This window comes from Sinohyriopsis cumingii, chromosome 16, assembly GCF_028554795.1.
Source record: "Sinohyriopsis cumingii isolate HCF-2022 chromosome 16, ASM2855479v2, whole genome shotgun sequence".
In the NCBI taxonomy this organism is placed as follows: domain Eukaryota; kingdom Metazoa; phylum Mollusca; class Bivalvia; order Unionida; family Unionidae; genus Sinohyriopsis; species Sinohyriopsis cumingii.
Genome location: NC_142976.1, coordinates 28,027,762 through 28,053,574, shown reverse-complemented (window position 1 = coordinate 28,053,574; position 25,813 = coordinate 28,027,762). Strand labels below are relative to the sequence as shown.

Here is a 25,813-nt window from a genome sequence, read left to right as displayed (position 1 = left end):
TTCAATTTTCACTTTGACAGTCATGGAAACCAATAAAACAGGCACTGTTAGGTCTTATTCATGTTGTAACCACAAGCAATCAGTTGGCTAAGACACTCAAAAACATGGTCTTTTCTGGACTGGATTTTTCACTGACCTGATGATAATGTTTTACAAACTCCATTCATGTCCAACGAACATGCATAAGTTCACACAGCAGAATCAGCCTACTTGATTGCTAAGATTACTGAAAGTTTCAGCAGTGAAGATCTCTTCGATATTACGAACAAGCTAATGTAAAGGAACAAATATACACAATTTCCAGTGGCCTTCTTACCCGTCGAACTTCCGGAACTGTTTGCATATTTCTTTCGTGATAAAGTACAAACCGTTAGAGTAATACATCAACTTGACAAATAATTTCAATCGACTCATCATCACCACATAGTTGTGAGACAAAAATTCAAAGACAACCATTTAAACCTGTCTCAACGGATATTTTCCTTACTATCCTGATTAATAGCGCACCAAAGTCATGTGAATTCATCACTGCTGATGCTTATAATACCTCACTCTCTCTCTCATTTTCTCTGTCTCTGCCACTCTCTCTTTCTCTCTCTGCTTCTCTCTCTCTCTCTCTCTCTCTCTCTGTCTCTCTCTCTCTCGCACATTGGGTGAATTCACAAACTGCCGTCGTAAAGCCCACTGTTGAAGAAACCAGTGTTTGACTCTAACGATTTTTAAATAAGAGACCTGTTGCTAACCTTCCATTTATGTAAAAAGTACAAAAACTGTTGATCTGTCCCAATTTGTAACTCTTTTGAATGCAAATAGTCCTTTTATCAATTTACAATCTGAATATCTCCCTCTCCAGAGTACTGAAACTGCCTCTCAAAAAGTGGTTTACGACCTTTTCTTTGTTTGGATTCCTCACATTCCTTGGCTTATCAGTAGCATCTGACACAATACATCATGATCTATTACTTCACCGTCTCCAGCATATATTTGGCATTAGTGATGCAGTCATACTATGTATGTTGGCTTGACCTCGCTTGCGAAGATTAGCAAGGGGTATGTCAATGTCTATTGAACGCGCGCTGATGGCTGATTAGCCCTATACGTGACGCGTCCGTCCACAGAGGCTGCAGGGAATGTCTGGGTTGTGGTGGGTGCTGCCGATGGTTCCCGGGTTTTTATTCGCCATCGTTATTTCCTCCAAGATGGTCCGTCTTTTTTGTTCAGAAGTGCCAGTGGCCTCGTGAACTGTACGTCGTCAGCTTTCACGATCAGCAGCTTGTGATGCCCATTGGCGCTGATCGATGCCACAGGTGGTGAGGGTCTTTTTCAACGTGTCTTTATATCTCTTTCGAGGTGCCCCTCTATCACGGTGGCCAGTGGACAGCTCACCATACAGTGCGATCTTTGGCAAACGATGATCCTCCATCCTGGACACGTGCCCTGCCCAGCGAAGCTGTTTCTTCATGAGCGTGGCCTCAACGCTGGTGATCCCTGTTTGTTTGAGGACTTCAGTGTTGGTGACGAAGTCACTCCAGTGGATGTTGAGGATGGTGCGAAGGCAGCGCTGATGGAAGCGTTCAAGGAGGCGGAGGTGACGGCTGTAGGTGACCCAGGATTCGGCGCCATATAGAAGGGTGGTCAGTACGACAGCTCTGTAGACGCTAATCTTTGTATCTCTCTTGAGACTGGCGTTGTGCCAGACTCGTTTTAGAGTCTGCCGAAGGCGCCGTTTGCCTTGGCCAGTCTGTTGTCTATTTCTTTGTCAATTTTGGCATCAAAGGATATCACACAGCCCAGGTAAATGAACTGGTGGACTACGTTCAGCTCTGTTTGATGAATGAAGATGCTTGGTGGTCGATACTCTTCCTTGCGCGCAGGCTGGTGAAATACCTCAGTTTTCGTTAATCTGACCTCAATACCAAAGAGCTGGCAAGCTTCTGCAAAGCAGGATTTACGCGCTGTAAGGCAACTTCCGTGTGGGAAGCAAGGGCGTCGTCGTCTGCGAAGAGAAGTTCTCTAATTAGTTTTCCAAGGTCTTGGTGTTGGCATGAAGTTGCCTTAAGTTGAAGAGGTTGCCATCAGTCCAAAATCGGATATAGATGCCATCTTCGTCATCAAGGTCTTCTGTTGCTTTTTGGGGCATCATGCTGAAGATGATTGAAATCAGTGTGGGGGCTAAAACGCAGCCCTGTTTCACGCCATTTGCAATGGGGAAGGTCTGTGACAGGTCGTTATTGTTTTTGACCTGACCAAGCTGGTCTTCATGTAGTTGGATGACCATGGTAAGGAATTTAGGAGGACAGCCGAGCTTGTCAAGGGTTTTCCACAGTCCAGTTCTGCTCACCGTATCAAATGCCTTCGTCAGGTCCACAAATATGATGTACAGTCCTTTGTTTTGTTCTCGGCATTTTTCCTGGATCTGTCTCAGGACGAACATCATGTCAGTTGTGCCCCTATTGGCTTTGAAGCCACATTGACTCTCTGGAGCATATTCTTCTGAAATGGTGGGAACCAGTCTGTTTAGCAACACTCTAGCAAGGTTTTTGCCTGCAATCGAGAGCAGATCTATCCCACGGTAGTTTGAGCAGTCATACCTTTCCCCCTTGTTTTTGAACACGGTGATGATGATTGCATCTCGGAGGTCTTGTGGAAGTTCCCCTCTATCCCAGCAGCAAATGAAGAACTCGTGGAGTTTGGTCTGCAATGCTAGGCCTTCTCTCTTCCATATCTCTGGTGGGATACCATATTTTCCTGCAGCCTTTCCTGTCTTCAGTTGTTCTATTGGTTTTACAGTCTCTTGCAGTGTGGGTGCCTCATCAAGTTCCATCTTAGGTGGATGTTGTGGGATGCGATCAGTAGCTGCCTCCTGGACTGTACGGCTTGTGCTGAAGAGGGTGTGGAAGTGCTCTGACCAGCGGTTCAGGATTGATTCAGTGAGTAGCTCTTGGCCATCTGCACTCCATAGGGGGCTCTGTATTTGGAAGGAAGGACCATATACTGCTTTCAATGCTTCATAGAACCCCTTGTAGTCACCAGTGTCAGCGTACAGCTGGGTTCTTTCTGCAAGCTTTGTCCACCATTCGTTTTGTATGTCTCTGAGACTGCACTGGAGGGAGTGCAGATAAGGCGGAAGTCTGCTTTCTTCTGTGGACAGGATGGTTGTGCTAGATGGGCTTGGTACGCTGATCTCTTTTTGGCGAGCAGTTCTTGGATTTCTTGGTTGTTTTTGTCAAACCAGTCCTTGTTTTTCTTAGTGGTGAATCCAAGGATTTCTTCTGAGGTTTGCAGAATGGCAGCCTTGATGTAATTCCACATCTCTTCCGGAGGTAGATCTTGCGGACAATTAAGTTCTTCAAGTCTAGACTATAGGCTCTCTTGAAAATCTGCCTTGACGTCTTCAGACCACAGGCTTTTTACCTGGAGCTTCATTTTCGGGGTACCTCCATGTTGTTTGGGCCTGGGCTTGAAGTGGAAGTCGAGCTTGCGTCGGACAAGACGATGATCTGTGTGGCACTCTTCACTGGGCATCACTGGTATGAAGGACAGCTTCTAAGTCCTACAGGCGTACTATGATGTAATCGATTAGGTACCAGTGTTTTGATCTAGGGTGCACCCAGGTAGTTTTCAGGCTGTCTTTCTGCTGAAATATGGTGTTTGTTTATGGTGAGCTGTAATTCTGCGCAAAATTCAAGAAGCATGCGCCCATTGTCATTGCATCCACCCACGCCATGTTTTCCAAGGACGGCTTTCCAGGCTTCTGAGTCTCGTCCCACTCTGGCATTGAAATCTCAGAGGATGATTATTTTGTCGCTCTTTGGGACGCCCTTGATAAGTCTGCGCAGGTCAGCGTATAATTTATCCTTTTCAGTAGGATCTGCTTGGAGTGTTGGAGCATATACACTGAAAAGTGTGGCGTGTTGTTGGTTCCCTAACGGGACACGCATGGACATGATGCGGTCGTTGTGACCAGTGGGAAGGTTTGTTAACTTGGTGGCGATTGTGTCCTTGACCATGAACCGACTCCTGATAGTCGTTTTTCAGTTTTTGGTTTTCCTGACCAGTACAGGTTGATCCAGCTCCGAGTTCTCTCAAACTTCCCTCTTCTGAAAGGCGGACTTCGCTAAGTGCAGCATTGTCAACAGCAAGGCGCGAGAGTTCGTGTGCCGCGTGATGGTGTCGTCTCCAGATCAACACCAGATGGCCGAAGGCCTGAGTAGCCTGCATGCAGGATTGGGACTGCATGCTTCCAGTGACAAATTTCACCTGCCGTTTTAGCCCCTTTCCCATCTGCAGGGCTTGCTAGAGTCGAACGTAAACAGTAGACAGTAGATAGTTCCTTCATGGATGGGCAATGGAGCTTTTAGGTGGAGTGCAGTCTGCTCAAACTGGCCCCACCCTTTAAACCTGGGGTTCATCTGCCATGGCCCAGCAAGCCAGGACGGTGACAGCGAGGTCCGCAGGCCGTAGGTTTAATATCGGAGTTTCCCTCTCCTAGGCAGATGGCCAACCATGACTGAAGGGATCTGCCTTCCCTGCTATTTCGATCCATAGCTGGTCGGCCACGGCCGCAATCCAATGATACATATTGTGCGCCTTGGTCCCGAACACTTGGTCGTTGATCTGTAGAGACCTTCCGCTTAGCCGGTGACATCTCTGTAGAAGTTCATACGCCAAGTGATGCATTGTTAACATCACCCCTTCAACTTCGTTTGGCCGCCAGCTAAAGCGGTGTACCGGGCTATGCCAGGAATAATTCCTTCTTGGAGGCAGACGTGAGAGATTTGGGATATGGATAAGACCAGTGTGTCCGTCCACTCAGAGAATGCAGCTGCCAGACAACAAAGGTACTACCTCTATCTAGAGCCCCCTATACTCCATACTATGTACACGGTGTCCGTAAATGACAAACATTGCAGCCCACATAACCTGTGTTTCGATGTTCTTGGACTAGTTCTCTTCATTCTATATACTCTCCCTATCTCGAGTGCATTGCTCTTCATCCAATATCTCACCAATTGTACGCTGATGACATCCAAATATACAAATCTAGTCGCCCAACTGACACTGATGCTACCGTCCAAGGCTTGGCAAGGTTCATTTCCGATATGATGTCATGGATGACATTTAACAAGGTACAGATGAATGATGATAATACTGAAGCCATTCTGACTACCAAAGACTTTCTCATTCCTATCCTTTACCTCCAGACCAAAATACCAAAATACCAATCTGACTTCATTCATATCAACACTCCCTTCTGGCATTCGTATTCTCCTTATGGCATTCGTATTCTCCTTATTGCAGCTATTGAAACCAAGGCCACGGGCAACTTTCTTTTGTTTTCCAGGTCAAAGCTACCTGGAACAAATTGTCATTGATCTTAGACCCTATATATATATATATATATATATATATATATATATATATATATATATATATATATATATATATATATATATATATATATATATATATATATATATATATATATATATATATATATATATATATATAAAGAGAGAGACACAGAGAGAAAGAGAGACAGAGAGAGAGAGAAATAGAGTTGTCCTTATGAAATAGCTTATTCTGTAAAGCGTTTCAAGCTTTAAAAGATTCAGAATATTATTATTATAATTATTATTATTATTATTATTATTATTATCAATGTCTGGTGAATACTTTTAGTATGGTGATTAGCGCATCCACTCTACGTACACCCACCCACCCCCAAATAAGAGGCGGAGAAGCTATATCAATATTAGAATTACGATTTACCTCAATTATTTGCACACATGCACACACACACACACACACACGTCATTAATTTCTAAGAAAATATTGTGACTTTATTCAAATTCTCAAAACGTCTAAAGAGAGATTAGCCAATGCCGTGAATTGGACCTTGTGGCAGTATCGTTTTGCATGTTCGTCTGCTGAACGATATATATATATATATATATATATATATATATATATATATATATATATATATATATATATATATATATATATATATATATATATATATATATATACCTATACACTGATCTTCCTCATGAAGCACTGGACATTAATTAACCACACTGCCCCAATGCATGGTACCAGTAGATTTTAGTCATTATTTCTATGGGTTTGTGTATTTAAATAAGGACATAGAAACATGCCAAAATTATGAATATTTACCAATATGCTAAAACAGGTTATATAAAACTTTTGTCGTTGAGTCAAGCAGCGTGATTCAATAAGCACTCCAAGATATTTCTCTATAAAATAGGTACCAAAGTTCGCTGACAACACAATATCTTATAATGAAGAGTACAGTGAATCTTGAGACGATGAGGTAAGTTTCCTCCTTTTTTAGTATTGTTCATTTGATTTCTTCTTTGTTCCTAGACAAGCAAGCCATAAAGGATATCACTTTATACATGAAGCCAGATCAGTTTTGATTACAATACGAGCCAATATGCTGATATATTTGAAATTTATTGCTTTTCATACATTTTCATAGTTACTATAGAAACGGTAAAATAATTTGTGTTGGATTGAGGATATTGTAACACCAACAGCAAATCTTGTGATATACAAACATAGGGCTACGGGATCTTGCATTATTGGGAAAATCAGGATCTCTGCTGCTGCTATAATATCATTAAATAAAGGTCTCACGTATGTACTATTCAATCAAGTCATAGTAATTTACTATTCAATCAAGTCATAGTAATTTACCACAATTTCATATTTCTTTACCAGTATTATAGTTCTTTAAACTGAATGGAAGAGAATGAATACTCAGGTAAAACCTTGAAGATAGCTGTAAATGTCATTATGATATGTCCATCAAAGCTTTAAAACTAAGTGTTTTTGTACTGAACGATTGACACTGCAAAATATAACGAATATAGAGATGAGAATCTTCCAAGTTTTAGCAAAGCTGAAAAACCAGTCAGATTTTGGTTGCTCTACTCAAAAGTAACTTCGAGGGGTAGGGGCAGTCAATTTAATATTGTGTGCTTTTGCAAACATCACTACCATCACCGTGTTTAGCTTAACCCACCGTATGACAAAGCAAGTTGCACAGATTTAATGGCAAAACGCACTTTTGTGTATATAAGATAAGGCAGCTGATTTCTTAGGGTCCCTTTTTGTAGATGCCGTCGATTAGAATTACCTTCAGAAATATATTTTAAAAATGTTCATTTAAATTGTATAAATGGCATTGTTTCACTTACATCGTTGATTTCATGAAATTAGTTTGCTTGATTGGAATCAGTGTTTGTTAATTTCTTTTAAAAACGCATTGCGTGCTCAGTTATATGCATTTTTTTCGAAAAGCACAAACACTTTTTTCTTCTTTGAAGGTATAAGTAAGACCTGCAAGAAAAATTAATGTCAATATCATGACCAAATTTACTGAATGCATGGCCCTGAATATTTCTACAACATGTATCTAAAATACTTCTGACAATTTCTGCAACATGTATCTAAATGGCTTCTGACGAGTACTACAACGTGTATCTAAGTGGAATCTGACTAGGTCAACAACACGAATCTAAGTGGCTTCTGACTAGTTCTACAACACGAATCTAAATGGCTTCTGACTAGTTCTATAATATGTATCTAATTGGATTCTGGCTAGTTCTACAACGAAGATCAAACTGTCTTCTTTCTAGTTCTACAACGTGTATCTGAATGGTTTCTGACTAGTTCTACAACATGAATCTAAATGCCTTCTGACTATTTCCACAGCGTGCATCTAAATGGCTTCTGAGTGGTTCTACAACGTGTATCGAAATAATTTCTGACTAGGTCAACAACACGAATTTAAATGGCTTCTGACAAGTTATACAACACCAATCTAAATGGCTTCTGACTAGTTCTATAACGTGTATCTAATTGTCTTGTGATTAGTTCTAAAACGAATATTAAAATGGCCTCTAACTAGTTCTACAACATGAATCTAAATGACTTCTGACTAATTCTACAACGTGTATCTCAATGGCTTCTGACTAATTTTACAACATTAATCTAATGGCTTCTGACTAGTTCTACAACGTGTATCTAAATGGCTTCTGACTGGCTCTACAACGCGTATCTAAATGGATTCTGACTAGGTCAACAACAAGAATCTAAATGGCTTCTGACTAGTTCTACAACGTGTATCTAACTGTCTTCTGACAAGTTCTACAACGAATATTAAAATGGCTTCTGACTAGTTCTACAACGTGTATCTAAATGGCTTCTGACTGGTTCTACAACGTGTATCTAAATGGCTTCGGACTAGTTCTACAAAGTGCATCTAAATGGCTTCCGACTAATTGTGCGGTATATATCTAAATGGCTTCTGACTAGATACTAAATTGTTTCTGGCTAGTTCTACAACGTGTATCTATTTGTCTTCTTACTAGTTCTACAACGAATACTAAAATGGCTTCTGACTAGTTCTACAACGTGTATCTAAATGGCTTCGGACTAGTTCTACAAAGTGCATCTAAATGGCTTCCGACTAATTGTACGGTATATATCTAAATGGCTTCTGACTAGATACTAAATTGTTTCTGGCTAGTTCTACAACGTGTATCTATTTGTCTTCTGACTAGTTCTACAACGAATACTAAAATGGCTTCTGACTAGTTATACAACGTGTATCTAAATGTCTTCTGATTAGTTCTGCATCGCGTATCTAACTTGATTCTGACTGGTTCTAAAACATGAATCTAAATGGCTAGTTCTACAACATGAATCTAAATGGCTAGTTCTACAACATGAATCTAAATGGCTAGTTCTACAACATGTATCTAAATGGCTTCTGACTAGTTCCAAGGCATGTATCTAAATGGATTCTGTAATGCAAGATTCATTAGATAATTTAAGCAACGTGTAACGTCGCCCTCTTATAAAGAGGGGTGGTTAATTGGGTTTGGCTGCGTTGTCCAGAGGATGACCTCCCTGGATAGTATAGCCCGGTGGGAGTGAAAGAAGAATGGAAGTTCAACAGAGAACTGAGCGAGAATGCTGGTAAGAAATAAACAATACGAGCCCCCATTGACAAGAAAGTAACAAATTTAATCAGAACAAATTAAATCCTTAATTCAAATTCAAGTTAGATTATATAAGTAGAATTTAACAGGTGTGTCCAATTTGGATTTATTACATCATTATAACGAGAGGTGAAAGAGCTCAGTATCTACGATTGATTGCATCACCTTTATTCACTTTGACCATATATCAACTTCTCCTAGTTCATCCTTCCAAACTCCAGATTCTGCCCCTTCATGGACTTCATGGTCCCTTTTACTCTGACCTCGTCCTTCTTCATTTCTTTCCCCGTACTCCGGTCTTCAGACTGTCTCGTCCTTCTCTCCGAAAACTGTTCCTCTTCGCTGTATTTTTCAGGACTTCCGCGTCCTAGCACTAAACATGCCTTTCCTTATACACGACGACCACTGGTCCCTTTCTTGTTTCACGAGGAAAGCACTAATCTTTAGGCTTCCACCGAGTCGAGACAAAGTTTCCCCTCCTCGGAAATTTCCAGACTAAAGAATTTGCAATAGACTTTAAAGTCAGATTACTCTAAAGTGTACGCCCTAATTTATTCTACCCAATCGTAGACAAGGGTCCCTAATCTTTCCCAAAGAAATAATTTCTTTCATCAGGTTTAGACAGCTCAGAATCTGTGTACGACAGTGCGTGACAATTTTCCCTTTGAAAATATGATAAGCGGACAAAGGTTCCTACCAAGCGGTTAGGGTCGGTGGCTCAAATGTTTACTTCTAAAGAAGATACATGGGTCAATATCTCTGGTTCATTGGTTCGGAACTATTGTTCCTTTTAAGTTTACACTGACATGGGGGAGATGAACGACGAAAGTTCAGAGTGACCCTTCACAAAGACTTTCCTGGCTTAACTGCGATAACTTTAATTGCTAAATGCATTCAACTTTAAATTTTATGTACTTCAAAATTCGACACTTCACACAACGTGAACTGATTTTCAATAGTTTAATTGAATAATAAAATGGTTCGACCGGATCTGCAATAATTGTTTAAGAGGGTGGGTGACATTTAGACCACATTCTAACTGTATTATTAATGAATGACGGCATTGATTAACGCTTCCTCCGCTTTATACATGTAGGACTATAAATGATATGATCTACCTCAAAAGATTATAATGAAACGCTCAGATTGTCTGATTGTCTTTCTTGAGCTCTCAAACGTTTGTCGCTGTCCTACAAAACGTCATTTCCATTGCTCAACCATTCATTTCTCAATTCTGGAAGCTTATACTTGTCTTATAACGTTTTGAAAAGTTTAGTTATCTCCTCCTTAAACTGGTCTAATGGAACCGTACAATGCCACACACTGAACCATACTGACTCGGTAACAATACATAGCTACACAATGGACCATTTTGACTCGGTTATAGAACAAGACAATGCCACACACTGAACCATACTGACTCGGTAACAATACGTAGCTACACAATGGACCATTTTGACTCAGTTATAGAACAATACATTGCCACCCACTGGACCAGAGGGACTCGGTTATAGAACAATATATTAATACGATGTCACACGCTGGACCATACTGACTCTTTAAAAATACAATGCCACACACTGAACCATACTGACTCGGTAACAATACGATGCCATATTTTGACTTGGTTATAGAACAAAAATGTCTAACACGGGACCATATTGACTCTTAACAATACACTGCCACACAGTGGACCATACTGAATCGGCACCAATACAAAGCTGCACACTGGACCATATTGACTCGGTTATAGAACTATACAATGTCACACACGGAACCATAGGGACTCCGTAATAGAACAATATATTAATACAATATCTGACACTGGACCATATTAACTCGGTTATAGAACTATACAATGCCACACACTGAACATTATTGACTCGGTAACAATACGATGCCACACACCGGACCATATTTTGACTTGGTTATAGAACAAAAATGCCTAACACGGGACCATATTGGCTCTTAACAATAGAATGCCACACACGGGACCATACTGACTTGTAATAATACAAAGCCACGCACTAGACCATATTGACTCGGTAACAATACAATGCTACACACTGGACCATACTGACTTGGTAATAATGGAAAGCAACGCAGTGAACCATCTTGACTCGGTAATAATACAAGGCTGCACACACTGAACTATATTGGCTAGGTAACAATACGACATCATATACTGGACCATACTCATTAGGTTATAAAAAGAAAGAGCGCCATAAAAGAATGTCTTTCGCCTGGTAGAGGTGCAGAAGGACGGGGCCCGATATAAATGGAAACTTCCCGTTCAGCCTTGAGTAAAATACTGTAAAAGAACAAAAATGTGTTTAATGTACGGGTTCGGTCATTCGACAAATCCGACCATATCAGGAAAAAATATATTTATAGCCCCAATGGCTCCATTAGCTTGGTTGGCATCCATTAATCTAGAGAGACGAAGGAAGTGCGCCCATGAGAGATGTCCAGTTGGTTTTGCAGCGTCTGATGTGGCTATGGAGCCCAACACGGGAGTGATAATCCTTGCTGCACTTGCTGAACTTGAAGGTTGAGTCTGGTGTGGGTTGGAGCTGCTTCTTCCTCTGAGATTGCTTTTCATTAGCTAGCAAGCGTAGCTTTTTCGCCAGCTTTCAGACCAGTGATCAGAGCGTGTGAGCAGCTGGACTTGTCTAGAGCAAGCTCTTCCAAGGTGTTGACATCGATGTCAAGGACTTTGTGTCGCGCTTTCAGACTTCACTGAAGCGGAGATGTGACCGTTCGATCGACCTTTTGATATAGGCACATTTCGAATAAAGAAGGTCTTTGGGGATCCGCCCATCATCTATCCAACGTACATGGCCCAGCCATCTGATCAAACGTTAGCGGAGGAGTGTGACCATGCTAGGAATCTTGGCACGCTCAAGAACCTCGGAGTTTGTTACTCGATCGCTCCAGGTGATCCCGCGTATGCGCCGGATGCATCGCATGTGAAAGTCTCTCAGTCTTTTCGCTTGTGAGCCGTGCAGAGTCAATGTTTTACTGGCGTACAGGAGAGTGCAGGCACGGTACACGGAGATATTAGTGTTCAGGGTCAGCATGCTATTGTTCCACACTCTCTGCGACATCCTGGAGAGAGTTATTGATACTTTTCCAATCCGCTTGTTGAGCTCAGCATCGAGCAAGGGGTTGTTGGTGATGGTAGAGCCGAGGTGCATGAACTGACTAACTTAAGTTCGTAGTTGTTGATGATGATGCTTGGGGGTCCGAATCCTGAGCCATCCCGTTGGTTTATTTAGCAAAGTGGTCCATTAGGAGCTGTAGCTCAGCCTCTGTGTGTGTGTGGCTAGATCATCACCGTCTGCGAAGAGCATGTCCAGGATGGTTGTTTCTTGCACTTTGCTTCTCGCCTTCTGTCGTGCCAGGTTGTACAGTCTGCCATCTGATCGCGTGTGTAGGTCGATCTGTGGACGTCCCAAAGGCGTACTTGAACAAGACAGCGAAGAAGATGCCGAAGAACGTGGGGGCAAGGACGCAGCCCTGTTTCACTCCGCTGCGGGTGTCGACGGGGTCGGATGTTGAGCCATAGTACTGCACTGTGCCAATCATGTCATCGTGGAAGGACTGGGTTATGTTTAGCAGCTTTGAAGGGCATCGAATCTTAGCGAGGATTTTGAAGAGTCCGTCTCTGCTGACCAGATCGAACGCCTTGGTGAGGTCCATAAAGGTCAGGAAGAGGTGTCGGTGTTGTTCTATGTATTTCTCCTGCAGTTGCCTGATGGAGAAGATCATGTCAATTGTGGACGTCTGGCGGAACATGCACTGCGACTCTGCATACACTGTTAGCAAGCGTCTGCAGTCTGTTAAGGCTTTTACCCACGATGCTGAGAAGAGATATGCCCCTGTAGTTGTTGAAGTCGCTTCTGTCGCCCTGCTTGTTCATGTACAGGGTTACGATGTTGGTGTCTCTCGTGTCCTGAGGCACTGCACCTACTTTCCATAACTGAAAGAGGAGGTCGTCCAGGTGTGTGATCAGCACGCTGCAGGCCCACATGATGACTTCTGCTGAGATGCATCTTTTCCTGGGGCTTTACATAAGGACAGTTTCTCTAAGACCTTCTCTGGTTCTGCTAGGTTTCTTGTCCAGTTCGGCTTTGAGATGGATATTTTCAATGGCGTAGAAGGCACCGTTGGTTACGTGGCTCTCTCTGGAGTACAGCTCAGAGTAGTACTCTACGCAGCGCTCCATCCGTTTTGCCGTTGTAGTGGATGATATCGCCTGCGGAAGACTTCAGTGGTGCCTTCACTTTCTTCCTTGTACCCATTTGCTTACTTTATGCCATTGTACATGCCTCTGATGTTTCCGAAATCTGCTGCTGACTAGATGCTCTGACAAAGCTGAAACCAACATTCATTAGCGCACTACCGTGCTAATCTCTTCACTTTGCTTCTGGTAGAACTGTATGCCTATAGTGTCCTCTGGCAGGGGAATCGCCTGTATTCCAGGTGAGCACTGCGACACTCTTCTATGGCTGGCATGAGTGTGGCGGAGTTAGCCTCAAACCAGTCGTTGTTCTCTGACTGCTTACGAAACTCAGCGTGGCTGTGCTGTACACAGTCTCTCTGATGTGATCCCATCTCTCTTTGTCACTGCCTCGAGATGTTCTGAATCAAACGCATTGGAGAGGGCATAAGTGAATTCCTCAGCCTTGTCTGGATATGACGTCTTGCTCGCATTAATGCGTGGTTCACCCTATTGCCTAGAGCGGTGGATCTTCTTCGACTGAAGTTTTTTTTTTGCAGCACACCAGAGAATGATCGGTGTCTCAGTCAGCGCTGTTGAAGGTACGCGTAAGAAGCACACCGTTCATGGCAGACCATCTCGTAATGATCAAGTGTAGCTGATGCCAGTGTTTGGACTGGGGATGCCTTAAGACACTTTGTGCTGTAGCTTTGTCTGAAAAAATGAATTGGTGATGTTGAGGTCGTGGTACGAACACTTCTCGAGTATTCGCTGCCTGTTCTCATTCATCTTGCCAGTGCCAAACTTACTAAGACAGGAAGGCCAAGAGTCATAGTCCGCACCCACCCTAGCGATGAAGTCGCCCAGTAAAATCAAGTTCTCTTCCTTGGGAATTTTGTCGACGGGCGAGTCTAACTCTTCGTAGAATTCATCCATTGGTATCTGAGGTGGTGCTTAGTGTGAGAGCGTAAACGCTGATCAGGTTGACAGGCCCTGGTGTGGTATGGAGGCGAAGGGATAACAGTCTTCATTTTCCTTGTTGGCAGTGATCTTTCATTCGCGGCAGAGAATTTCTCACGGCAAATCCAAAACCAAACTCTCTGGCTTCTTCTGCGCTCTTTCTGTGCCAGAAGAACGTGTAGTTCGTTTCGCTGACGGACCCTGTATCTCCTGTAGTGAGGCGATGTCGACCTGGAGTCTAGCAAGTTCGTCGTTGATGACTGAAGTCTTTCGAACAGCTTGGGGCGGACGGTGGCTGTCCAGTGAGACATGTTGGTTTCTTACACCGTCGGAAGCAACCCCTGGCGTTTGACTCTACGCCAATCGAGCGGTGACTCATAACACTGGTCAACAGTGAAATCATTACTGACTTGAAAAGGCCCTAATCTGTAGTATTTTGGTGTGCCGAACACGAATATAACCGTGAAAAATTTGTATTGGCTCTCGTTTTGAAGATATTCATATACCTCATTTTCTATGTTTCACTGTGTAAATTTCTCCAGTAGGACTGCAGCAACATCCGGAATAATGATGTAACATTGCATAATACCATCATGCTCACATCATCCACAGTTGATTGCATCATTTTCTGATGCAATGCAATACTAATGCCATGCGGCTGCTGAAGTAAGTTGACGTCAGCAGTGTACTATACATGTGTAGGCCTATTATACTAATGCCAGGCGGCTGCTGAAGCTGACGTAAGCAGTGTACTATATAAAGCCCAATCAGATAGGTTCAGCATTTAAAATATTTTAGACGTTGTGCGAGACAGTTCAAGCTACTGTTACATAAAACTTATTATTTTATCCATTTACGTACAATAAAGAACAGTAATGCCTCGAAAGTGTGTTAATACCGCGGACAATTTTTGCTATATTTGTGGGGAAGTGACATTTGCCAACCAGAAGAAAAGTATCAATTCTCAAGTGAAGAAGGCATATCATCTTTACTTCGGATGCAAGGTTGGTGACCAAGACAAGCCTTGGGCTCCGCATATATGCTGTGCTACATGTACAACACAGCTTTCACAGTGGTTGAATTGCAAAAGGTCATCAATGCCGTTTGCAGTCCCAATGGTGTGGAGAGAGCCAAGCAACCACCTAAATGACTGTTACTTCTGCTTGGTTCCTCCTCTTTCCGGCGGAATAACGAAGCGAAAGAAGTCGAGAATAGTCTACCCAAACATTCCGTCTGCATTGAGACCAGTTCCACATGGTGAGGGACTTCCTATTCCAGAACCTCCAGCAGAATATTCTCTTGATTCATCTGACGAAGACAAAGGTGAGTCGACCTGTTCTTCTCCTGGTCCATCAGCATGCAGTGATCCAGATTTTCACTGTGGTGCATCATCAACCCCACACAGAATAACACAGGAAGAACTAAATGACCTGATTCGTGATTTGGACTTATCAAAGAACAAGGCAGAATTGCTAGGATCAAGACTCCAACAATGGAATCTTCTAGAAGAAGATGTCACAATTACTGCATATCGAAAGCGCCACCAGCAATTGGAGCCTTTCTTCAGAAAGGAAAGTAATCTGATATTCTGTTCCGATATTGAGGGCCTCATGAATGCTTTAAAAATCACTCATGACCCACAAGAATGGAGACTATTTGTGGACTCTTCGAAACTGAGTCTCAAGGCTGTGCTTTTGCACAATGGAAACATTCTTCCATCTATTCCAGTAGCGTATGCTGTCCACATGAAAGAGACATACGATAACTTAAGGCAGCTACTGAATTCCATCGAGTATAACAAGTACAGCTGGCACCTCTGTGGTGATTTGAAGGTAGTTGCCCTTTTAATGGGACTGCAGCAAGGATATACAAAATACATGTGTTTCTTATGCGAGTGGGATAGCCGAGCAAGGGAAATGCACTACATGAGGAAGGAATGGACTCACAGGCAGAATGTAGCCATTGGAGAGAAGAATATCCAACACCCAGCTCTGGTTGAGGCTCAGAAAATCTTGCTACCACCCCTTCACATCAAACTAGGTTTGATGAAGAACTTCGTGAAAGCCATTGACCGGACTTTGCCAGCATTCCGATACCTGCATGAAAAATTCCCTCGACTCAGCGAAGCAAAGATTAAAGAGGGAGTTTTTGTGGGTCCTCAGATTCGAGAGCTTTTCAAAGATGACCGGTTCAACAACTTGCTGGAAGGTGACGCGAAACAAGCATGGAATGCTTTTCGCCTAGTTTCTACAAACTTCCTCGGAAATGTTAGGGCAGAAAACTATAAGGAACTAGTAGAAGACATGTTGATGAAGTATAAGAAACTTGGCTGCAATATGTCTCTAAAGATTCACTTCCTTCATTCCCATTTGGATTTCTTTCCTAGCAACTGTGGTATTGTTAGTGATGAACACGGCGAACGTTTTCATCAAGATATCGCAACAATGGAACAAAGATACCAGGGAAAATGGTCCACTACAATGCTGGCTGACTACTGCTGGACACTCCTCAGAGATGCTCCCGAACAGCTGTACAAGAGACAGGCGAAGAAATCTAAGATGTAGTCAATGACTTGATTTTTTATAGGTAGGCTATTACAGTTGACCTTTTACTATTGGAATGCATTTCGTTATGTAAACATTAATTTCTTGCAGATTACAAAAAAACTAGAGCCAATTTTGCAATTTGACTGTCATATTCGTGTTCAGCACATAAAAATTGATAAGAATTGACTAATTTTATTTCAGTAACATGACTTTTGTAAAAATTTGTTGTCCAGTGTAACCAGTAAACTGTTGCTTCCCGTGTTCGGTCGACGCTGTGAGGCGAAGCTGGAGTGTCATCTCCAGGGCGTAAACCTGGACACGGTGATATGGAGAATCATCTGTTGCCCATGCAGCTGATTCCCTCTCTCCACGCAGCTGATGGAACCAAGGGAAAGGACAAGCTGATACGTCATGGCAACAGCAACGTCGCAGGAGTTGCCGAGATGACAGTGAAATCAATGCCAAGTCGCCTTAGGGGCTCCGTATCCGAATTTTCTGTTGTGGTTTACTCCCTTAGCCTTTCCCATGAGAGGATATATTCGCAAGGCAGCAAAGATTTGAAGTCGGAGTTTACCTTACCTTTGATGGGCGACCACCCAAGGTTAACGAGCCCCATCTGCCGAAAGCGTCTGGTTTTGAAGCGCAAGAAACTCGCCTCGATTATTGGTACATCTCGAAATGCCTGTGTCGTGTATTGCTCTTTTTGTGTAATTTATAGGTCATATAACAGTGTTCCCACATTTTATTCACACTGAAGTCAAACCCTGCACGTGATCAAAAAGAAGTAAAGAAAACAAAACTGAACAAGAGCAAAAGTATGTAAGTATCGGTAAGAACAGATGGTCCACTGGATTCATTGAAAAATGTCACTTGAACGTGTGTTACGTATTAAATTAAACATCCCAAAATGGAAAAATCAAAGAAAGATTGATGAAATGTAATAACAAAGGAAAGGAGAATGTATTAAAGAAACACTGACCATGTCTAATGTATGCTTTACAGTGTTTCGTTATGATTTTTGTTACAATGTATTTATAGTGAGTCATACGCTTCATTTGTGTCACAAATGGAATGAATAAAAACAGATTGACTAATGATTTAACTTTGTTCTTATCTTTATTTGCATATCAGTATTTATTATCACTTGCAGCTTCATTTTGAGAAACAAAATTTAATGCAGCCAATTATGTAGTCAACACCTTTGAGACTTTTTGTGGTGATTTTGTGCAATTTAACGCCGTTTCTCAGCATGTGGGTATAAGCTGAATAATTCGCCAGCAGAACTCGGTCTATGGTCTTTATTAGGAGTAATCATTTGAACAAATAACATAGACCCTTGTCTGCGACTGCCGATTATTATCTATGTTGACCTACGTCATTTGTGTAAACAATTAAAACATAATTAAAATAAATAAATCCAATGCAAATAAAAAATAATGAATGCCATCAACACACAATTTGAAATCCAATATGACCCGATAAGTCTCAGCACTATTTTCATACTAAAATATCCCAAATGCTGCAATTAAAAACAAACATTTTTATCCGATACCAAATCTGGTTTAGTAAATAGTCTATTTGATTTCAAAACAAAGGATGTCTTATGCAGAAAGTTCAAGCAGATTCACAACTTAACATATGTGGTAGTTGTTGATCCGAGGAGTCAATATCAAAACAAAAGTTATCATTCAAAGTTTGAAATCTATTTAAAGCAGAGTATATCTTTCTATTTCTATTACGTGAAGTCTTGACATCTTAGTCTTTAGTAAGTACTATGCATGGGAAGTATTAACTGGAATTCCCAATAGAAAGAAAACTTTTTTTAAAACAACACTGAAAAAAAACTTTTTCTCATAGGTAAGAATTATGCAGAAAGTATCTCGTGATCACATATCCAGAGTATTATATATTGTGATCACATATCCAAAGCATTATATATCGTGATCACATATCCAGAGTATTATATTTCTTACGTTTCATTTGATGTCATCATAATTACTAAATCTGTCCTAAACTATAATTTATAACTAAAGGAGAGATGATCGTTATTAATAATCCGATTAAAATTAAGGTTCGAGCTTTATCAGAATATTTACTTTAATGGTCCAGTTAATTTGTATTTATCTTCTATGTAACTCTTAATGGTTCTTTAATTACTAACCGTTGGAAAAATGTTTTCATTACTTGCACGACTTATTGTAATTAATGTATAATTCATAAGACCGTTTCAATTACAGCAGTCATTTATGAGTCTTAATATTTTGTTTTAACTGATTTGTTTCTTTGAATCTGTAAGTAACTTTAATGACGATCGGTAGACAAAATAACATTCTTTAAAATGATATGAAGCTGCGCGTGCAGCACGCCGGACACATGCTGACATGCGTAATACACATCTATATTGTATGCATAACTTGTGTTCATGATTGTAGGTTGTACTTTAAGATAATTGTCATTTGAAACTAAAATAATTACATAGCCAACGATTGTTCATGATTGTAAGTCAAAAATATAAGTTTACATAGCATTTGAGTTTGGAACATTTTAGCCACAGTTTCGTTTACAATAAGATTGGAATTTTCCGTTGGAATGGTTCAAATAAAGATCAAATAAAATGTGTATAAATGGGGATTTGATAAAATAAGTAATTTTAATTATGTTTTACATCAGTCGCTGGGAATCCATTTGTGGTCAGAATTTAGAGTTGTGTTATTTAACATATTCATAGGAATTACTATAGTGCTCATTGACTTTGGGATTTATACACCCTACGTTGGATTTTGTGAACTCATTCGGAGACATTCTGGACTGCATCATTGCGTTACATCAGGGCATTCAAAACTATTGGAATTCATTGAGAATATTCTATACTTGTGGATGTGTAATAGCACAATTAGGATTTTTTGGGAATTAATTCACAATACAGTAAGTGTCTCTTGAAATTTAATTTTGTATTGTAGAGAAATACATTGGTTTTTGGTTTTACAATAGGGTTAAATGATCATGGTTGGGTATTTATCGATGTGCAAATTTTACATAATCACTCACAAGGTAAATAAGTCCGAAGGACTTTATGTTAAATTTGTGAGAGATTAGGTAAAATTTGCACATCGATAAATACCCATCCATGATCATTTAATCCTTATAATTCCAATTTGCTTCTCTTCTGTCATCAGATCAGCAGATTTCATCAACAAAACATTCACTTTTATATAGATCGAAGTTTTCTTTTATTAGCCTCTTTACTACGACATAATACATAGCCCGATTTTAGCTAGCCGAGAGTCGTCGATTCTTTATACAGTAATATAGGGTAGAGTGTCATAGCGGGTAATACCAGTTATATATTGTTATGATCATAGTTTAAATATATATTTTAAAAAATGGTTTATGATATGTGAAGTGTCGAATTTTGAATTACAGAAAATTTTAAAGTTGAATGCATTGAGCAATTAAAGTCTTATCGGGTTTAAGCCGGAAAGTCTTTTAGAAGGGTCACTTCAACCTTTCCGTATGTTTTCCCCATGTCAGTGTAAATTTCAAAGGAACATCATTCCGACTCAGTGGAATTGACCGGGAAATCTTAACACGGTCCTTAGAAAGTAAACATTTGAGCTACCAACCTTAACCGCTAGGAAGGAACCTATGTCCACTTATCATATTTTCAGAGGGAAATTGTCACGCACTGTCGTACACATATTTTGAGCGGTCTAAATCTGATTAAAAGAAATACTTCTTTGGGAAAGATTAGGGACCACCACCTACGATTGGGTAGAATAAATTAGGGTGTACACTTTAGAGCAATCTGACTTTAAAGTGACGACCCTAGTCAAAATTCTTTAGTCTGAAAATTTCCTAGTAGAGGAAACTAAGTCGACACCGGTGAAAGCATAAAAGTGGTTAGTGCTTTCCTCGTGAAACAAGGAAGGGACCAGGTGGTCGTCGTGTAAAAAGAAAGGCACGTTTAGTGCTAGGACGCACAAGTCCTGAAAGAAACAGCAACAAGGAACAGCTTTCTGATAGGAAGACGAGACAGTCCAAAGACAGGAGTACGGGGAAAAGAAAGAAAGAAGGGCGAGGTCAGAATAAAAGGATCAGGAAGTCCATGGAGGGGCAGAACCTAGAGTTTAGGAAGGATGAACTAGGAGACGTTGATATACGGTCAAAGTGAATGAGGTGATGCAATCGATCGTGGACATTGCGCTCTTTTCACCTCTCGTTATGATGATGTAATAAATCCAAATTGGGCACACCAGTTAAATTATACTTAGATAATCTAACTTAAAGTGAAATTGCCGTTTTAATTTGTTCTGATTAAACGTGTTATTTTCATGTCAACGGGGGCTCGTATGGTTTATTTCTTACTAGCATTCTCGCTCAGTTCTCTGTTGAAATTCCATTCTTCTTTCACTCCCGCCGGGCTATAATATCGAGGGAGGTCATCCTCTGAATAACGCCAGCCAAACCTAATTAACCACCCCTCTTACTAAGAGGGCAACGTTACATGCTATTTAAACCAGGCTAATCCTTTTTTTCTAGAATTACGCTTGCGTATGGAACGTATTGTCATAGCATCTGTTGTTGTTACTTGCTAAGCATTTCAATCTTTCAAAAGCAAAATCGTGCCCACTTTTAATGAGATCCCTTGCTTGACATACGACCCTGATTTTAATAACAGCTGCTGGAACATGTTGTCGAGGTGACATGCAATAATTTCCGAAGATTGGCTTCTAAAGCCTGCCACATGCCTTCTTCGGCAAAAGGGATAAGTATGGGAGTACATGAAGCTCTGTGCAATTACATTGTTTAACTTGTAACGGTTGATTTTAACCTGGCATTTGTAAATTTTAATCGAAAATCACGGGACTGTGAGAGGCTTTTTGTTGTTATTATTAGGGTGTAAGGCGTTGAAGTTATAGATAAAACTTCACATCAAATGACCTGGAAACAGGGAACCTAAAGTAGTCGGCAGAATTTATCGATGTGTAAAAACTACCAGATCAGTGTCACGTGACCGTTTACATCCAATCAAACCGTAGATAACGCTGTCAACTCATGAAAATTAGAATGATTTAAATTGCTGATTTCTCTACTTTCTGTTGCATATTTTAAGACAAGGAATCATAACACGTATGATGCACCATAGATAAGTGACAGAGAAGGAGAAAAATTCTGCTGAATTGCCAAGATTATACTGTAAATCAGGGCGTTCTTAGAGAACTCTCCGAATGATATTAAGGTCGACCTGCTGTTCTTTGTCGTATCCTACAATGTTGCGGTGCTTTCATCTTATTACATAGGGTCACAAACCCATGGAAACTGACCCACATTCTAAAAACTGTGTAGGATTAATAAAATGTGAATTATCTGTAGTGGACAATTGATGAAGATGCTTCAGATGCAGTGCAAATATTGAAATTACGTAATAATTAATACTTTAGTATATCAAAAAATCATTTCAAGCTAAGATAAGTTTGTACAAGATGGGTACATCATTTATTGACGGCTAATAAAAAATAGAGTTGTGTTAAAATCACCAAATAGCTACTCGCCAGATATGAAAATAGTGACCAAAGACGTACGATGAGATTGTTCCAGGTAATGGATTTACTTTTCTGAATACAGCTTGATAGAAAATAATAAAATTTTGGATTGGGAAAAACGAATTGGCTATTATTGTTCAACAATTTGAGTTATGGATATATTTGTGAACCAGGTGTTTCGGGGTTGTGTTGATCTTAAAAACTGGTTTGATTTGTACACCGCCAATAGTTCCTTCAGAGGTGTAGAACACTGAAATACCGATAGTCAGCTAGGAAATAGAGATATTACTGTACGCTGGGTTTAATTAAAGTAGAACATTGTTACATGGCCTTGATTGCAACCACTTATAATTACATGCAACGGTTTAGTACATAATGTGATTTCTCAATCCTTCTTCGCACCATTAACGTCACTTTACTTTAAACATTATCTTCTGATATAACAAATGCATGCATAGGGAAAGCATTTTGCGCAGTCGATGTCATTTTGTTTCAAAAATGACCTTCGGACATGACAAATGAATTTGTTTGGGACTATGTTGCATGAACTTCTTTTGTCATGAGTTCGTATAGACTTTTCTTGTCGAATGATTCTTCCAACAATATAAACCTTTTTGTTCTAACTGTCTAACTGGCGTGCTCTATTTTTTTAAATAAATGTAATATTAAACAAAGTCATGTGGCCTACAATGTTTTGCAGAATCCAAAATCTATTTTGAATAACTGTCACATTGATTAAGCTTAATTTAAGTCGTACATGGTAGTTTGTTGGGTAATTGCAAATATTTTTAATTACTTATGATATTGTAAGTTAAAGATGTTTTTTGGAGGGTTGGGGGTTTGGAGGGAGAACTTGATGCTTTTAAGTTTTTATTCTTATGCCCACGCATTTCGAAGAAGCTAAGAATATGTAATTTGGCCCCTTCGTAAATGCCTGGATATATGTGTATATAATGTTGGGCGACTCATTTTCAACAGTCTTTCATAATGACTTTAAACTTTGACGGGGGTGTGGTGGGGTGCGTGCTGTGGATTTGCATAGTGCTTTTGGGAAAATTTCGATCCATCTTCTGGAAACGGATCCGGTTTTGGGGAGCATGGGGAGTGGGGATGACGATGCTTTCCTGAACACTTCTTGTTTTCATTTGTCTTATTGATTGATTTATTCTAATAATATAATCTTAAGACATTGTTTACACTGGATTGATGAAAATAAAAAGTCTTCAGTCTCTTCATCATGTTATGTTGGTCATTGTATCACTTTGTACATCTTATCCATCTGAAAACCACATAGAATTCACAATACTATCAAACATTTCTTGAAAATATACCTGATATTGTATGATAGTCTTTCTTTTACGTTTATAGCAGCTGCAATTTGGTCAAAAATGAAATTTAGTAATGAAATGAGAACATGTGGGCTAGGATGTACAATTCAGTAACATCCATTGACAAACAAGTTAGTAATAGTCATAGAATCACAGTTCTTGACCTGAGGTTCCTGACACTGAGTAAACACAAGTGTTTACGTAAACAATAAATGCTGAAATTAATATCCTCACAAGCTAGTCCAATTCATGTGTAAAGAATGTATTTTACCTACATGGAAATTACTGCCAACTTTGCATATTGTGAATTTTACATCAAGTGTTTTTTGGCCTGATAAGGCAAAGTGAATTGAATCGAATCGTGTAAGAACAATAATATTTCTATTACAACAGTCAACAGTTAGCCGGTTCGCTGATTATGGCATTCTCTCTGCTTTGGATAATGGAAAGATTACATTCCTCACCCTCCTAGATTTGTCTGCAGCATTTGACACAATAGACCATGATATATTACTTCACCGTCTCCAACATGTATTGGCATTCATGTTACAGTCTTACTGTGGTTCAAGTCCTACTTGGTCAACAGGACACAAATTGTGTCTGCAAATGGAATGCACTCCAGCCCAGTTGATCTATGTTGTGGTGTTGCACATGGGTTTGTTGTTGGACCTGTTCTCTTCATTCTATACACTCAGCCGCTCTCAACTGTCATAGATTATCATCCAGTGTCTCACCAACTGTACACTGACGACACCCAAATATACAAATCTGGCCACCCAACTGAAGTTCATGCTCCCATCCAAGGTGTAGAGAGGTGCATTTCTGATGTGAAATCATGGATGACATGTAACAAGCTGCAGATGAATGATGATAAAACTGAGGCCATTCTGATCACAACACAAAGACTTTCACATCCTTTACCTCAAACAATAAATATCAGCAACCCCAACATTAAATTCACACAGACAGTACGAAACCTAGGCGTTACTCTGGACAGTACTCTCACATTGCACCAACATGTCATGAACTTATATGCAAGGCTGTATGTCTTGAGCTGAGACGCATCAGCTCCATTCGCAAATATCTTTCAGCTGATGCCACTAAAACACTTGTGTGTTCATTAGTACTTTCAAGACTGGACTATTGTAACTCAGTTCTGTCTATTTCATCTCAATATCTACGCCAGAAACTTCAAAAAGTTCAAAACACAGCTGCTCGGATTATACTTAGAGTACCACGATCAGAGCACACATCCCCGCTGCTCTGTACCCTACACTGGCTATCCATTCGATCCAGAATCAAACACCAAATGTGTTCTCTGTGCTACGTTTCACTGACGGACTCCAGTCCAACATACCTATCCGACCTCACCCATGTGTACACACCAGCAAGATACTTACGCTCCTCTTCTGACAATCGTAAATTCATTATTCCCACTTTGAAATTAAAGTCATATGGACAACGTTCTTTTGCAGGGCCCAGCAACGTGGAATGAATTGCCCACTGAACTTAGACACAAAGACAGAGTGATCCCATTCAAGAGTGCTCTCAAAACTCACTTATTTCGACTGCAAGAACAAACTTAAAGACCTAATAATGTTTCCTACCTTAGATATTTTCAGCATGTTTTTTATGTTTTCTAATTTGATGGTGTTTGTTTTTGTAATCATATCATTATATGTTTTTTTTTTATCTTATAGGTGTTGTCTAATGTTGTAAAGCGCTTAGAGCTTGTAAAGATTGGGCGCTAATCAAAGTCCTCATTATTATTATCATTATTATTATTATTATTATTATTATTATTATTATTATTATTATTATTATTTGTATTATTATCATTATTATTCTGAGACTTGTCCAACTATATATAGTTATAGCTGTATAGTGTTATGTATATCTATATTATGTGAATAAGATTTGTCTGTAATTAAGGGATGAGGAGTCTTTTGCCTACCTGACTTTTCCCATGATTCTATGTGGTAAACAAGATGTTTAATAAAATTTTGAATTCAAGGTCTAACTAAGTTGTTGTTCCTGTTGTCATACTGTATTGTGTTTTAATCCTTTGTTGTTGTTTTTTAAACCTATTATAATGTTCTTAAAATCGATTATTAATAATGAAATACAAAAATGTCCGCATGGTCGCCCCATCCCGCTCTCTCTGACTTTCTGTCTGTCT

At 40.1% G+C, this 25,813-nt stretch overlaps 1 protein-coding gene across 3 annotated transcripts in view; it reads left to right on the top strand.

The window, feature by feature from the left end:
* LOC149780118 (uncharacterized) overlaps window positions 1-25,813 on the top strand; it is a 90,808-nt gene that overhangs the window by 28,715 nt on the left and 36,280 nt on the right. For 2 of the 3 annotated variants that reach the window (XR_016415008.1, XM_089936889.1), the window contains exon 3: window positions 6,272-6,337. The exons of the other annotated variant lie outside the window; for it this stretch is intronic. Coding sequence is in view for 1 of the 2 variants with exons in the window: in XM_089936889.1 (XP_089793015.1) it covers window positions 6,272-6,337 (66 nt within the window). In the remaining variant the exon portion in view is untranslated. The remainder of the gene's footprint in view (window positions 1-6,271; window positions 6,338-25,813) is intronic. 3 annotated transcript variants of the gene reach the window in all.